This window comes from Lemur catta, chromosome 16 (assembly GCF_020740605.2).
Source record: "Lemur catta isolate mLemCat1 chromosome 16, mLemCat1.pri, whole genome shotgun sequence".
In the NCBI taxonomy this organism is placed as follows: Eukaryota; Metazoa; Chordata; class Mammalia; order Primates; family Lemuridae; genus Lemur; species Lemur catta.
The window spans coordinates 55804536-55818468 of NC_059143.1; the positions used below are offsets into that span (position 1 = coordinate 55804536).

At 55.6% G+C, this 13933-nt stretch overlaps 1 protein-coding gene across 3 annotated transcripts in view; it reads right to left on the reverse strand.

Moving 5' to 3' along the window:
* Window positions 1–2902: 2902 nt before the first annotated feature.
* SLC66A2 (solute carrier family 66 member 2) overlaps window positions 2903–13933 on the reverse strand; it is a 32054-nt gene continuing 21023 nt past the window's right edge. For 2 of the 3 annotated variants that reach the window (XM_045527360.1, XM_045527359.1), the window contains 2 exons: window positions 12670–12886; window positions 2903–4707 (listed from right to left, as the gene is read on the reverse strand). In XM_045527360.1, the coding sequence (XP_045383316.1) occupies window positions 4500–4707; window positions 12670–12886 (425 nt within the window). In that variant the 3' untranslated portion in view covers window positions 2903–4499. The remainder of the gene's footprint in view (window positions 4708–12669; window positions 12887–13933) is intronic. The other variant, XM_045527361.1, reaches the window with a different exon arrangement.

The following is a 13933-nucleotide window of genomic DNA, read 5'->3' on the forward strand; positions in this document are numbered from 1 at the left end:
TCCCGGCAGCCCCTGCAGGGCACCCACAAAAGCACGAGCCCGCTCTGCTCTGTGGACACCAGTGGGGGTGGCACTCTTCAAATCGTGCCACTTCATACTTTCATCTCAATGATCTCAGCCTGAACACCTGACACATCTCGGCCACAGCCTACAGCAAGAGGGTCCTGTCCAGTTACAGGGAGCTGGTCTCGGGCCCTGGTGTGGCTGTGCTACTGCAGACGTTCCCTGATTCTACCGGAAAAAGAGCACCAGCCTCCTGCATGGCTGTCAGTCGAGTTCCTCCTGGGGCACCGCTGTGCTCTGTGGGGTCTGCCCCAGAGATCCGGGCTCCTGGGGCCAGAAAGGGGGTGTCCTGTGATGCACACAGCATGAACCACCAGGGCAGGGCACCTCTGACCGCGACAGCATCCCTGCACTTGGCCTGGTCGCACAAAGCACCCCCCACATCCACAGCTGCAAGCCCCTCTGCAGAATCCATGACTGCACAGCAAGCCCAGCTTCACACTGGGCCCCGCCGCCCCAGGGCAGGGCCAAGAACAGAACCCAGGGTGCGAACGGGCTGAGAGTTCCACACGAGCCTGGCTTCTGTGGAGCGGACCACCACGACTGCCTGTTCCCACCTGTCTCCTCCTCTCACCCAGTGCTGGCACACACAGCACCTGGGCTCCACCCAGAGTCTGTTGTCAGGGTGCTGGGATGCTGGGAAATTTGGAAATAACTTGATCTGCCCAGTGACCTGGACGCATTCCTCCAGGGTCAGACTGAGCAAAGTTGGCAGACAGCACAGGTGAGGCCTGGATCCCACATCTGCCTCCCAGGGGCCCACATGTTCATGGATCCTCACATCAGCTACTTGGGGCAGAAAGGGGAAACCGAGCTGCCCACAGTGGACCAGGTCAGGGGTGGCACCTGCCCACCGAGCCGGTCTGCAGAGCGAGGACCATGGGGCTGCACTGCTACTCCCCGAGGTGCACAGACCTGTCCTGCTTGCTGCACCCCTCCCCTCCCTGCGGGGCCACACATCCCAGGCCAGCAGGGGTCTGTGAGGGACACAGGTGTGCAGCGAGGACAGCGAGTGCACTGAGTGCAGGCTCTGGCACCGTCCCCCAAAGCCGGGGTGGCAGCCAGGTGGCCCCCGAGAGCAGCTGGCCTCAGCCCTGCCTCCTCCTGCTGGCCCACATACCTCTCACAGGACAGCCTTGGAGAGCAGGAGTCAGACACGCTGCCGGCAGGCGGGGCAGGGCTCAGAGGTCACGAGAATGTGCCTGGCCAAGGTGAATGTCACCAATAGGGACCTGCTGGCTATTTTGCTTTAGCCATACATCTTTATCCATGGAAAAGGGGGAATTCCTTTAATTGGGGCATGTGTCCAGTTGAGATGACAGCGCCCCTAAATGAACTAGCCTCATTAACCCACCAGCCCCAACTGTTTACACATGCCACAGTGACTCCTGGAAGCCACCTATAAGGTCAAGGGAAGGGTTCCCGGTTCCAGGAACTCTCCACCCCTGTCCCAGAAAACCCACGAATGTTCCACCCCCAGCTCAGCATATCGTTAGGGACAGACCCTAGCCCTGGGGTGTTACTGCTCCCGTGAGGATCAGTCTGCTCTTTGCTTCTGTCCTAAAGAGTGTACTTTGCTTTCAGTAAATCTGCTGTCTACACTTCATGCCTTAATTCTTCTTTTTTTGTTGCCCTGCCCTTGAATTCCTTCCTGTGCGAGGTTTGTGGTCCCTCTCTGCGGGCTCGGTGGTCTGCGCCGCTAACACATCATCTGCTCAGGCAGGAGCGAGCGGACCCTCGCCAAGGACAGCGCTGCCAGTGAGCTCCAGGGAAACGATTCCTCTTGTGCAGCGGGTGAGGACCCCCCGGCCCACATTGTCCCTCCCAGGGTCGAAGCCTCCCCGCCCCACACTGGGCTGCTGCCGTTCTGCTGCGGGAACCCGGGAGCACCGGGGGATACACTTCCACCTGGGCACATGAATCCCCTGCCCGGGACTGCTGTCCCCTCGGGGAAGGGCCCACTTCTGTGCCTCAGTTTCCTCTTAAATCAGAATTGTCCCAGAGTGATCCCCAAAGCTGGCTGCACCCTGAAGATGCACAGCCCCAGTCACTGCCACTGAGCTCCGGCTCTCCTGGCACCGTCTGTCAGCATTCGACGGCGGCTAGTGCCAGAGATTCTCCGGGAATCCGCTAGCCTTGATCACCCTGCTCACCCACGACCTGTGCTGTCACCTTGTGCCCAGCCCCACCCGCTGACCCCCTACCTGCCCCCACCCCAGCTGCCCCTACCTGAGTGTCTGGAGACGTATCCGACTGAGCAGCTCCGGGACTGCACACGCTCCCGTCAGTGTCGGGCGTCTGGAACCCCCTGTATTTGCTGCCAAGCCCTTACGCTGGGGAAACAGCCACCTGTGTGGTCCCTTTGTGGCCAGCGGCTGCCATACGAGAGCTGCCAAAGTCCCACCAGGCTCTGCCCCACCACATGCTCTGCTCCCAACATGCTGGCCCCTTGGGGAGGAAGAGCCAGGAAATACACAAATTTAGGGTTTGGGGAAAAGTGACCTCCAAGTACCCTTTGGAGACGCTCAACCTCCCCTCAGCCCTGGTCCGTGGAAACCCTCTCTTGCATGAAACCGGTCCCTGGTGCCAAAAAGGTTGGGGGCTGCTGTTTTAAGGGAAGCAGGAGGAGGCGTGAACCGCCAGGGCCATGGGCCAGGTGAGGGCGGCAGAGCCACCTGTGCTGGGTGGGGCCGCAGAGCTGCCCCCGGGGTCGCGGGAACAGCCCGGGTCACACAGGGCCCCTTCTGGGGTCTCAGGACAGCGGACAGATTCTTCCCCCTGCCTGGCCCCACGCACACCTCGCTGGGTCCAGTTTATTAACTCCAGTCGCCACACGGGGGACAGTCGTCGCACCTGCAGTTGTCGGTGACATTTTAATTTGGAGGCATTAACACTATAGACATCTCCATTTTAAAAAAATAAAAATCTTCAAAGCATTTTACAGGCCCAAGAGCTGAGGAAGATCCTCACTCAAACATTCAAGAGATCTCGGAGGGGCACTCGGGGGGGAGGAGCAGCGCTGGGCCGTCCCCCGCCGGCCACGGAAGCCACACCCGCGGCGGACGGCTTTGGTGCACACAGGCGGCGCCTACACGGAGGCGGCCCCTCCGCCAGCAGAAGGGGACACCGCCCCGCGGGAGCCACACAGAAGCACCTCTATAGAGCTCTGGGGCCAGCACAGGGCTGAGCGCGGCGTGACCGCGCGTTAAACTGAAAACAGGGCTGCGCAGACGTGCGGTGCCAAGGTCAGACCAGCGGCTCCCACCGCAGACGCTGCAGACCCAGAGCTCCGGGGCCGACGGGCCTGGGGGCCGCGCACAGAGGATGCGGCAGGAGCCCCCGCCAGGCCGCCCCTACTCAGGTTGCCCCCCGGGGACGGCAGCAGCAGGACCCTGCCCGTCGGGGCACCGGCCTGGCCTCCCCCTACGGACCCAAGGCCGTCTCTGTCCCGGAAGACGGAAGTTAAAGCTATGTCTGGCCAGTGCATACAACGCCCAGAATCAAGGGAATCTCCCCCGTGGAGCCCCCCAGAGCTGTCCACGGCCACGGCCCCGCCCCCCTCGGCCTCCCACACCCCCGCGAGGGCCTCCACGTCTGTCTAAGGGACATCCCCAGGGACCCGAGGAGAACCTAATGCCCCGACTCTCACACCCGAACTCGCCAGCCAGCGCCCAGCCAGGCTCAGACACGGGCCGCCCGCTAGCCCGGGGTGCACACGTAGCCCCTCCCGGGAAGGGGCAGCACAGCAACGGGGTTTTCGGGCCCTGCTGGGCCGGCGCCGCATCCCAGGGGGCTGCTCAGGAGCACGGGCACCTGCATCCTCGTGGCCCCTTCCATGCACACCAGGGCAGAGAAGACGCCAGCCCTGCGCTGTGCCGCCCGCGCCGGGCAGTGGGGGACTTCCCTTCCAAGCAGCACATCGGTAAGGGTCCCAAGGCTCTGTTCATGGGACTCGAGGGGTCTCCAGACACCTGTCCCCTTTGCATTTCCTGCACACTGGTGTGAGGGTCTGCTCACCCTGGGCTGCAGGCCCCCCAGCCCCACCGGGGAGCCGTCCTGTGGGCTGAGGCGGACCCGGGAGGCGGGGCCGAGCAGGGAGCAGGGCTGCTGTGCCTTCTCGTGTGTCTGCGAACACAACCTGGGTTCAGGGCAGGTGTTTCTGAGCAGAAGTGGGAAAAGATGCTCACTTTTGCCATGACCTTAAAAATACCTGAAACCCAGCCCTGGGGTGTCAAACCCATGCTGGCCGTCCCTGCGGTGGTGAGCACAAACATCGCCCGGCCCTGCCTCCAGCAGCCTGCCCAGGGCCCACGCACAGGCTCGTCGAGAACCTGACACCCGCCTGCAGGGGCCACGGTGCCCGTCCCCCACGCCTGGAGGACAGGTGGGCAGTGTCTGTGGCTGGCGGCCACAGGCCTTTGTCCTCCCCGGCTGCCTCAGAGGGCCTTGGCACTGGCGGGGTGCGTGGCGTGGGGCGCTGGCTTCTGGGGGTGGCGGGCGAAGGCGTAGGCTTGCGCCAGGATGGCCAGGTCCACCAGCACCTGCAGCAGGCCGCACACGGAGAACTGCAGGGGCGCCCCGTTCAGCAGGAAGTAGGCCGTCTTGAAGGCGTCACCGCTGGTCCACATGAGCACCATCTTTATGCTGAGGAGACACAAGCCAGAAGGTCAGCTGTGTGACCCAGGAGGTCGGGAGCACCGGGGGGGTCGGAGGATACCCCATGAAGTTGGGGATTACCCCAGACTTATCCCACCCAACCCACCCACCTGAGACCCCTCTGTGGCCTCCGACCGGAGAGAGGAGATAGTGCTCCCCTGGCCAGGGGTCCCGGGGGGCTCCAGCGTGCAGCTGTGAGACCCAAGAACGGGGCATGGTCGGTCCCGGCCACAGGGAACAGCCGGGCTGTGTCTGCAGAGCCGGGGCCTCCGGTCGGGCAGCCCTGTGCTGCCGGGAGGAGTGGCTGTTCCCACAGAGCTCCTGTACCCCACAGCTCGCACCCCGGGCACTGAGGGCACAAACTGGAGGCTGCCGGGCCGAGGTCCAAGGCCAAGCACGAGCAGAGCAAAGCTGCTTCCCCAGGCCTTCCCCATGCATAAGACCCATAGGGTCTCCGTTACTGGTCATTGGCGCAAACTTTCCCTTCAGATATCTCTGTCCCCGCAGCACAGGGACCTCAGTGAGTGAAGGAGGAACAACTGCCACCCGCTGTCCTGGGCCACCCGCATCCCTCTCTGCCCACTGCGTCTGGTGCCCTGGCTGGACTGGCAGCAAACATGAGCACGGCTGCCTTCGTGCAGGAAATGTGTCTAAATTAAACCCGTTTCCACGGGCAGTCTGAATGAAGCCAATGAAGCCAGACCACACAGCCTGAGGGGCTGCCGGGCCATCAAGGAGGAGGGGGTGCCGAGGAGACATCCACACACGAGGACACAAGGACACGGCCGCTTGCCCACTGGAGCCACGTGCACCTCTGAACCTCCGCTTCAGCTCACTGAAAAACCAGGGTTTGGGGCACGCTCATGTGCAGGGTAGAGCCAGAAACGCACCTTCATCCTTTCCTCAAGCCCACACTCAGCTATGGCCAAGTCCTGTCAGCCTCTGAGAACATAAATTTGGCTTGGTAATTAAACCCACAGGAAAAACAAAGAGGGTGTGACATTCTTCAACTTGGGTCAGTTTTGCTAGATCATAACATCATTTCCTGGGTCCTTGAGGATTATGAATTTACCTCTAAGTATCGCTTTAACTGCATCCCACAAATTTTGATATGTTTTATTTTTCAGCTCAAAACATTTTTTAATTTGCTTTGAGACATCCTCTTTGATTAACAGATTATTTAGAAGTATGTTGCCTAGCTTCTAAATCTTTGGAGATTAATTTCTAACTTAATTACATTATAGCCCTACAACATAGTTTGGATAGTTTCAGTTCCTTTAAATAAATATTTATGACCCAGTAAATGGTCTGATTTGGTGAATGCTCAATGACCATTTGAAAAGAATGTATATTCTGGGTGGAGTGTTCTATAGATGTCAGTAAGATTCACTTGGCTACTGGTGGTGTTCAGATTATATCCTTGATGATTTTATGTCTTCTGTTTTTCTCAATGACTGAGGAGAACTGAATTCTGTAACTGTAATTGTGGATTTGTCTTTTCATTTCTACCAGCTTTGGCTTTATGTATTTTGAGGCTCTGTTGTTCAGTGCATACACATTTAGGATTGCTGTATCTTCTGGTGAATTTACCTGTTTATCATTATGTATTGTCCTTTTTAATCCAAAGCAATTTTCCTTTACTTTTCACATATTAATATAGCTATTCCAGTTTCCTTTGATTCATGTATACATAGTATACATAGTACACACTAGTATACATCTTTCCCCAGCCTGTTATTTTTAGTCTCTGTCACCATATTTAAAGTGGGTTTTTGATAGACAGCAGGTAGTTGGGTCTTATTTTTATAATCAATATGAAAATCTCTGACCTTTAATTGGTATGTTTCAACCATTTACATTCAATGTTCTTATTGATATGTCTGATGTAGGTCTACCATTTTACTTTTTTGTTCTCAAATTGTCCCTATTTTTTATTCCTCCCTTCTTTTAGATTGTTGTAAATTTTCTTAGTATCCCACTTTATCTAATGGATTTTTTCACTGTCTCCTTTTGTATAGGTTTTTTAATGCTTACTCTAGGGCAGTGGTTCCCAAGTGGGAATGGTTTTGCCTCCATTCCCCCACTCCATCTGGCAATTTCTGGAGACATTTTTAGTTGTCACAGCTGGAAGAATGCTACTGGAGTCTAGTAGGTAGAAGCCATGGACACCGTTAAACATCCTACAATCACAGGATATTCCCCCGCAATAATATCAGTAGTGCTGCTGTTGAAAAATTCTACTCTAGGGAATTGTAATATATTTAACTTCTCAGAGTCTGCTTAGAATCAGTATTTTATTATTTCACATGGAATGTGGAAACCTTACCACCATAAAGGCTGCTTTAGCCTCCCTCTTTTATACTGTGGCTGTCGTACACATTATATCTACGTGCATTGAAAACCCCACCAGACAATGTTATAGTTTTGCTCTTAAGCTTCACACATATTTTAAATAACTTAAGAGAAGAAAAATAATCTATTATATTTACCCTAGATATTAGCCATTTCTGTTGCTCTTCCTTCATTCCTGGAGTTCCAAGTTTCTGACTGGTACCATTTTCCTTCCAGCCAAAGAACTTCCTTTAACATTTCCTTTAAAGCAGGACTGATGGCAGTGAATTCTCTTAGTTTTCCTTCATTTGAGAAGTGAAGTGAAAACTTCATTTCACCTTTATTACTGAAGGATATTTTTGCTAATATAAAATTCTGGGTTAACAGTTCTTTTCTTTTCAGCATCTGAAAAAGGTGCTACTTCCTTCTGACCTCCATGGTTTCTGATGAAAAATCCATAGTAATTCAAACTGTTGTTCGTATAGATAGATACAGATATATATCCCCTTTTGTCTGATTGCTTTCAACATTTTCCCTTTGACTTTGGTTCTTACAAGTTTCTGAGGTGATACATGTTTGGGATTCAGTGAACTTCTTAAATCTATGTTATCTTTCACCAAATTTGAGGTATTTTCAGTCCTTATTTCAACTATTTTTTTTTTCTTTTTTCTTTCTTTTTGTGACACAGGGTCTCTCTCTGTTGCCTGGGCTAGAGTGCCATGGCATCATCATAGCTCACTGCAACCTCAAACTCCTAGGCTCTAGTGATCCTCCTGCCTCAGCCTCCCGAGTAGCTCGGAGTACAGGCATGCGCCACCATGCCTGGCTAATTTTTCTATTTTTAGTAGAGACAGGGTCTTACTCTTTCTCAGGCTGGTCTTGAATTTATGAGCTCAAGCGATCCTCTTGCCTCAGCCTCCCACACTGCTAGGAATACAGGCATGAGCCACCATCCCAGCCTATTTTTTTCTATACCACATTCTTTCTTCTCTCTTCTGGACTCAGATGACATGAATATTAGACCTTTTGGTATTGCCCTTGACTATTCATTTTTTAAATTTTTCAATTGTTTCCTGTTCAGAATACTTTTTGTTGGTTTGTCTTCAAATTCATTGCTTCCTCTCAGCTCCATTCTACTATTGAACTCATGGAGTACATTTTTTATTTAGATTATTGTACTTTTCAACTTAAATTTTTCTTTTTTTTTTTAAATACCCTCTACTTCTCTGCTGAGATGTTCTATGTTTCCATTCATTTGAAGAGTATTTGCTCTTATTCTATGGAGCATAATTATAATAGTGACTTTAATATTCTCAAATAATTCCAGCATCTGGGCTGGGCGCAGTGGCTCACGCCTGTAATCCTAGCACTCTGGGAGGCCGAGGCGGGTGGATCGCTCGAGGTCAGGAGTTGGAGACCAGCCTGAGCAAGAGCGAGACCTCGTCTCTACTAAAAATAGAAAGAAATTATCTGGACAACTAAAAATGTATATAGGAAAAATTAGCCGGGCATGGTGGCACATGCCTGTAGTCCCAGCTACTTGGGAGGCTGAGGCAGGAGGATCGCTTGAACCCAGGAGTTTGAGATTGCTGTGAGCTAGGCTGACACACCACGGCACTCTAGCCTGGGCAACAGAGTGAGACTCTGTCTCAAAAAAAAAAAAAAAAAAATTCCAGCATCAGTTTTGCCTTGGTTTGGTGTCTGCTGATTATCATTTCCTTTGAGAGCTGAGATTTTTCTGATTCTTCACATGTAATTTTGGTTTATAACTTGGACATTCTGGACATCATGCAGTGAGACTCTGAGTCTTGCTCGACCCTACGGGCACTGTTGTAGCAGGGAACTGACATGGCTGGGTTCGGGATGCAAGTTCTGACAGTTCAGTTTTCAGAACCTCTGTAGTGCCTTGGAGATCTGTGCTGCATGTGCACCACTCAGAGGCCAGTCTGGGGCTTGGGTGGTGTCTGCTCTGAGGGTCAGTTCTCAGACCCTTTCGGTGCAGTTTAGAGCCAGATCCATGCGTGCATGGCTCGAGGGTGAGTCCAGGGGACACATACCTGCCTTCCCATCATCTCACCACATGGTCCAACCTTCCCCATCACCTCACCGCACGGTCCCAGCCTTCCCCATCACCTCACCTCAGAGTCCCACCGTCCCTGTCACCTCACCGCAGGGGCCCAGCCTCCCCTACTCCTGGACTGGGCCCTCAGCTCTGCTCCCATCTTCCTTGCACAGAGCCCAAGCACAAAAGCTATAAAAAGGTGTCTCTTTTGGATGAATCCCAGAGTTGTGGGTTCAGACACTCCAGGAAGAACTCAGGCAGCACCCACTTTCACATTCCCGTCCATCCGCAAATCTGGGAGTACAGGGCGCGGTGGAACCTCCATCCCGCAGTAAACGGTTACCGCAGGAGTTCCTCTGAGCAGACGTGCTCTCCTTCTAGTGACCCACAAATCCCACCTAACCCACCTAGCAATTTGCTCCCATGATAGTCCACAGTTTGTGGGCAAAAACTGGGATTACTGTATATCACTGGAGGCTCCAGTGGCAAAGATGGGCTGATGTTCTGCAAACTGTGAGCGTAAAAATAGATTCTGCGCTACTCTGTTGGCCTCCACGTGGTCCCCAGCTCACGATTCCCTCCCTGAGGGTGGATTCGCACACGGCGCGACAGCACGCAGCAGGACAGCAGCGAGACTTTCCCTGCATAACTCTCTCCCAAATTTCAGAGCATTTTTTCCCTATCACATATGAACTAAACTACAATTTAAGGCACATTTAAGCTGTAATTTAACTTGAAATCCTCTTATTCTAAAACCTTACTGGAAAACCGAATTATGAAAAGAACCCATATGAACCACAGGCAAATTCCATGTAGGGACTGAGGGCAAGTGTAAAACAGAACTACGGCTCCTGCAGAATGTTCCATGCACGCATCTACTTTGCTGAGTCCCCCACGCGGCTGGGCACGTTGGGGGTTGGTGCAGGGCCACACACCTTTGCATCTGGCATCGGCAGCCCTGGATTCGCTGCTCTGACAGACAACGTCCCTGCACACAGGGTAGCCACACGAATCCACTGCAAACAGCTTTCGAAATATCTTCCGTGAAACACTGTCAAACCAAGCGCCCCAAACCCAGAAAGGCGGCCTTTTACTCCCATTTTAGTTCAGGTAAAGCCAAACGGTTTGCACTCAGAACACCAGGTGCTCCTTGAGGCTGGGGAGGTGTCCGGGCCTCAGAGGCGGACGAGCTGCAGGAGGGGCACCTGGGCCACCGTGCTGCTGCCGAGGGGAGGCTCCATCCAGAGGTGGAGCCCAGAGCCATCTGGGAGGGGCTGGTCAGCCTTCACGGCCCCCCCGGCGCCTTCCCTGCCAAAGCCACCAGCACAGAGCACCACAGGGAGCCGGGTGGGCTGGGAGCACGAGGGACGGTCACCCGGACAGAACCCACCACAGCCGGGCTCACAGCTGCACACACCAACAAAAATGGAGGGCAGAGGCTGGGACGCAGCACTGGTCCATGCGGCCAGGAGGATGCACAGCTGAAGCTCTGATCCCAGGGCCACCTGTCCCAGCCCTGTCTACGTCCCTGGGCCCCCGACACACAGATGTGTTCTCCACCATGGCAAGCGCACACACGGGTCATCGCTGGCTCCGTGAGGGACACTGCCAACTGCTGACGCCCCACCTCGTCTTTGCCCTTGGACGTGACAGCTGCCGGCAGCCCCCGCACTTACAGGGGACAGGAATCCCTTGCTGCGGCCCCACAACCAGCACATGATTTAGAGGGGGGGTAGGGAAGCAGGACCAGCAGCAGGTAAAATGCAGAATTCAGGTGTGTGTCCCTGTCCCAGGCTCGCAGGGGTCTGCTTGCTGGGAGGCAGTGTCCCCTCGTGTAGGAGGAAAACCTGGCGTCTTGGAGGCACCTCGATGTCACAGGATTGGCGCAGAGCCAGCCTCCCCTCGTCTGTGCCCTCGGGTTCACTGCAAGGTCCCCACGGTGAGGCCCTCAGAGCAGGCACCAGGCGTCCGCGGGAGTCCATGGCGTCAACTCCGTGTTGCCGGGACTCGGTGCCCTGTTTCCCCCGAGACGGAATTCCTGCTCCTCCACACTGGGTTTAGACAACCTTCACCCCAGCAACCATCCGAATGAATGAATGAACGAACGAAGACTGAGCCCTGCAGGGTCCATCACAGTTCAATGAGCCAGTGGGTTCCTGACTAGACTGTCTGGCCTGGTCCTGTCGGGAGAGTCCCAGGAACAAGGATGTCCCTCCGTCCTCGGACAGAGGAAACTCGCTGGCCCAGAGTTCCACCGAGAGGCACCCACAACGCAGGAGCCTGCCTGGCAGGGTGTGGAGAGCCCTGCCCGGGGCTGTCTCTTCCCAGGGCCCAGGCCTCATTCTCCCCTCACGGCACCCCAGCCTCAGCTGCTCCTGCCTTCAAACCCCTCACCTGCCCCGCCCTCCCTTCCTGTGGGAACATTCTAGCAGCTCCTGGAAGGCTCAGCTACCATTTGACCCCTGAATTCTGCTCCCAGGTCCACACTTGAGAGAAAGGAAAACACACATCCACATGAAGGCGTGGCCGTGGTCGTGGACGTGGTTGTGGACGTGGCCGTGGTCGTGGACGTGGACATGGTTGTGGATGTGGACGTGGTCGTGGACGTGGCCGTGGTCGTGGTCGTGGACGTGGACGTGCACAGCAGCACACTCACAACTGCCTCCGAGTTGCTGCACAGCCCAGTGTCCGTCTGCGAAGGATGGACGAGCAACACTTGCTGTATCCAAGCCATGGAACATTCCTCAGCCACAAAAAGGAACAAAGCCCTGACACACGCTGTGACACGTATGAACCTGAAAAACGTCATGCTCAGTGACGGAAGCCAGTCACAAAGGGCTCCGTGTTGTATGGCTCTGTGTCCGTGAAGTGTCCAGAAGAGGCAAACCCACAGAGACAGACAGTGGACGGGAGGTGCTGGGGGTGGCAAGCAGGAGTGACGGCTCATGCGCACGGGGCTCCTCTCTGGGGTGATGGAACATTCCGGAATCGGACCGTGCTGGTGGCTGCACCACTCTGAATGTGCCGAAACCCCTCGCTGGTGCGCCATGAAGGGCCATGTGTGGCATGCGAGTGGTGTCTCTCCCCATGAAACACGGGGGTCTCTTGTTACCACAGTTCATTCATGTCAAGGCTCTCGAGTGAGCCCACGGGAAGGGTCTTTGCTTGTCCCCAGTGCTGGCCGTCACCCTGCGGGCATCCGGGCTAGGCTGGCGGAGAGCCTGCGGCACTTGGTCTACAGTTCCAAACTCCAGCCCCACCTGCCGCTGCCAGCGGTCAGGGTCGGAGGCCACAGCTGGGGCCGTGGGGAACAGCCAGCAGCCAGGGCAGGTCCCGTGCCCCTCCCAACCTTAGGCCACCCTCGAGCCCTCTGTCCCCTCCAGCAGCCTGTCTCAGCAGCCCTGCAGGACAGCCGGCCACCCGTGCCGGCTACGTGCTGCGCCCTCGGCCCTCGCACACACACACGCCTGCTCAGACAGGAGGGCCAAGGGCCAGTGAGCTGCAACCTACCTGGCTGTGGACCTGGCAGCTTTACAGTGCTGAGAAGAACACCCTACCTCATGCCCTCCGTGGAGCGGTGGCAGTGGTTGCGGTAGAGCTGGGGCACGCCCAGCATGGCCTCGGTAAACACAGCCAGGAAGCCCAGGGTCTCCACGAACAAGGCCGAGTCAATGGACAGGTACGTGACGTAGCCCGCCACACCTGTGAAGGCCAGGACACACTGCACGTAGTCTGCGAAGCTGCTCCAGTGCCAGAAGTGGTGAGGGTCGAAGTCTAGGGCAGAGGGAGAGAGCAGCCTCAGCTGGGTGTGCAGGTGAGGGGTGCAGGGGTGCAGGTGAGGGGTGCAGGTGTGCAGGTAAGGGGTACAGGTGTGCAGGTGAGGGGTGCAGGTGAGGGGTGCAGGGGTGCAGCTAAGGGTGCAGGTGAGGGGTGCAGGTGTGCAGGTGAGGGGTACAGGTAAGCGGTGCAGGTAACGGGTACAGGTGTGCAGGTGAGGGATGCAGGTAAGGGGTACAGGTGTGCAGGTCAAGGATGCAGGCGAGGGGTACAGGTGTGCAGGTCAAGGATGCAGGTGAGGGGTACAGGTGTGCAGCTGAGGGGTGCAGGTGAGGGGTGCAGGTGTGCAGGTGAGGGGTGCAGGTGTGCAGGTGACGGGTGCAGCTGAGGTGTGCAGGTGAGGGGTGCAGGTGAGGAGACGCAGACCAACTGAGTGAGAGGCAGAGGTCAAGGTCTGAGTGAGGAGACATAAGCTGCGTGTTTCCTGGTCCAGGCACTTCTGAGGGAGATGTGCACAGATACTAAGTCAACATAAAACATGCTAAAGTCAAGCCAGGTGCGGTGGCTTGGGGACATGTGCCTGTAGTCCCAGCCTCTCGGGAGGCTGAGGCAGGAGGATCACTTGAGCCCAGGAGTTCAAGGCTGCAGTGAGCTGTGATTGTGCCACTGCACTCCAGCCTGGGTGACAGAGCAAGACCTTGCCTCTTAAAAAAACAGAAGAAAAGATGCCCAATCCTTAAAGTTCATATTACCATCTCTGAGAGGGGGTATAGTAGGAGGGCTGTGCCACAGTCTCGGGATCTGATTCCCGGTCGGAATCACAGCGCCCCCAGTAACACCGGGCTGACCAGGTGTCTCCTTCCCTGTCCCTGCCACCAGGGCTGACATGACGATGAATGAGTCAGTCTCGACTCTCGTTCCATGCCTGCCCACATGGAGACCCAACATAAACCATCACCACCCACTTGGCTTCGGGGACAGCACCTGTGCTCCAGGACACATCCCGCAGAACCCGAGTTCTAAACACTCACACAAATTAGCAAA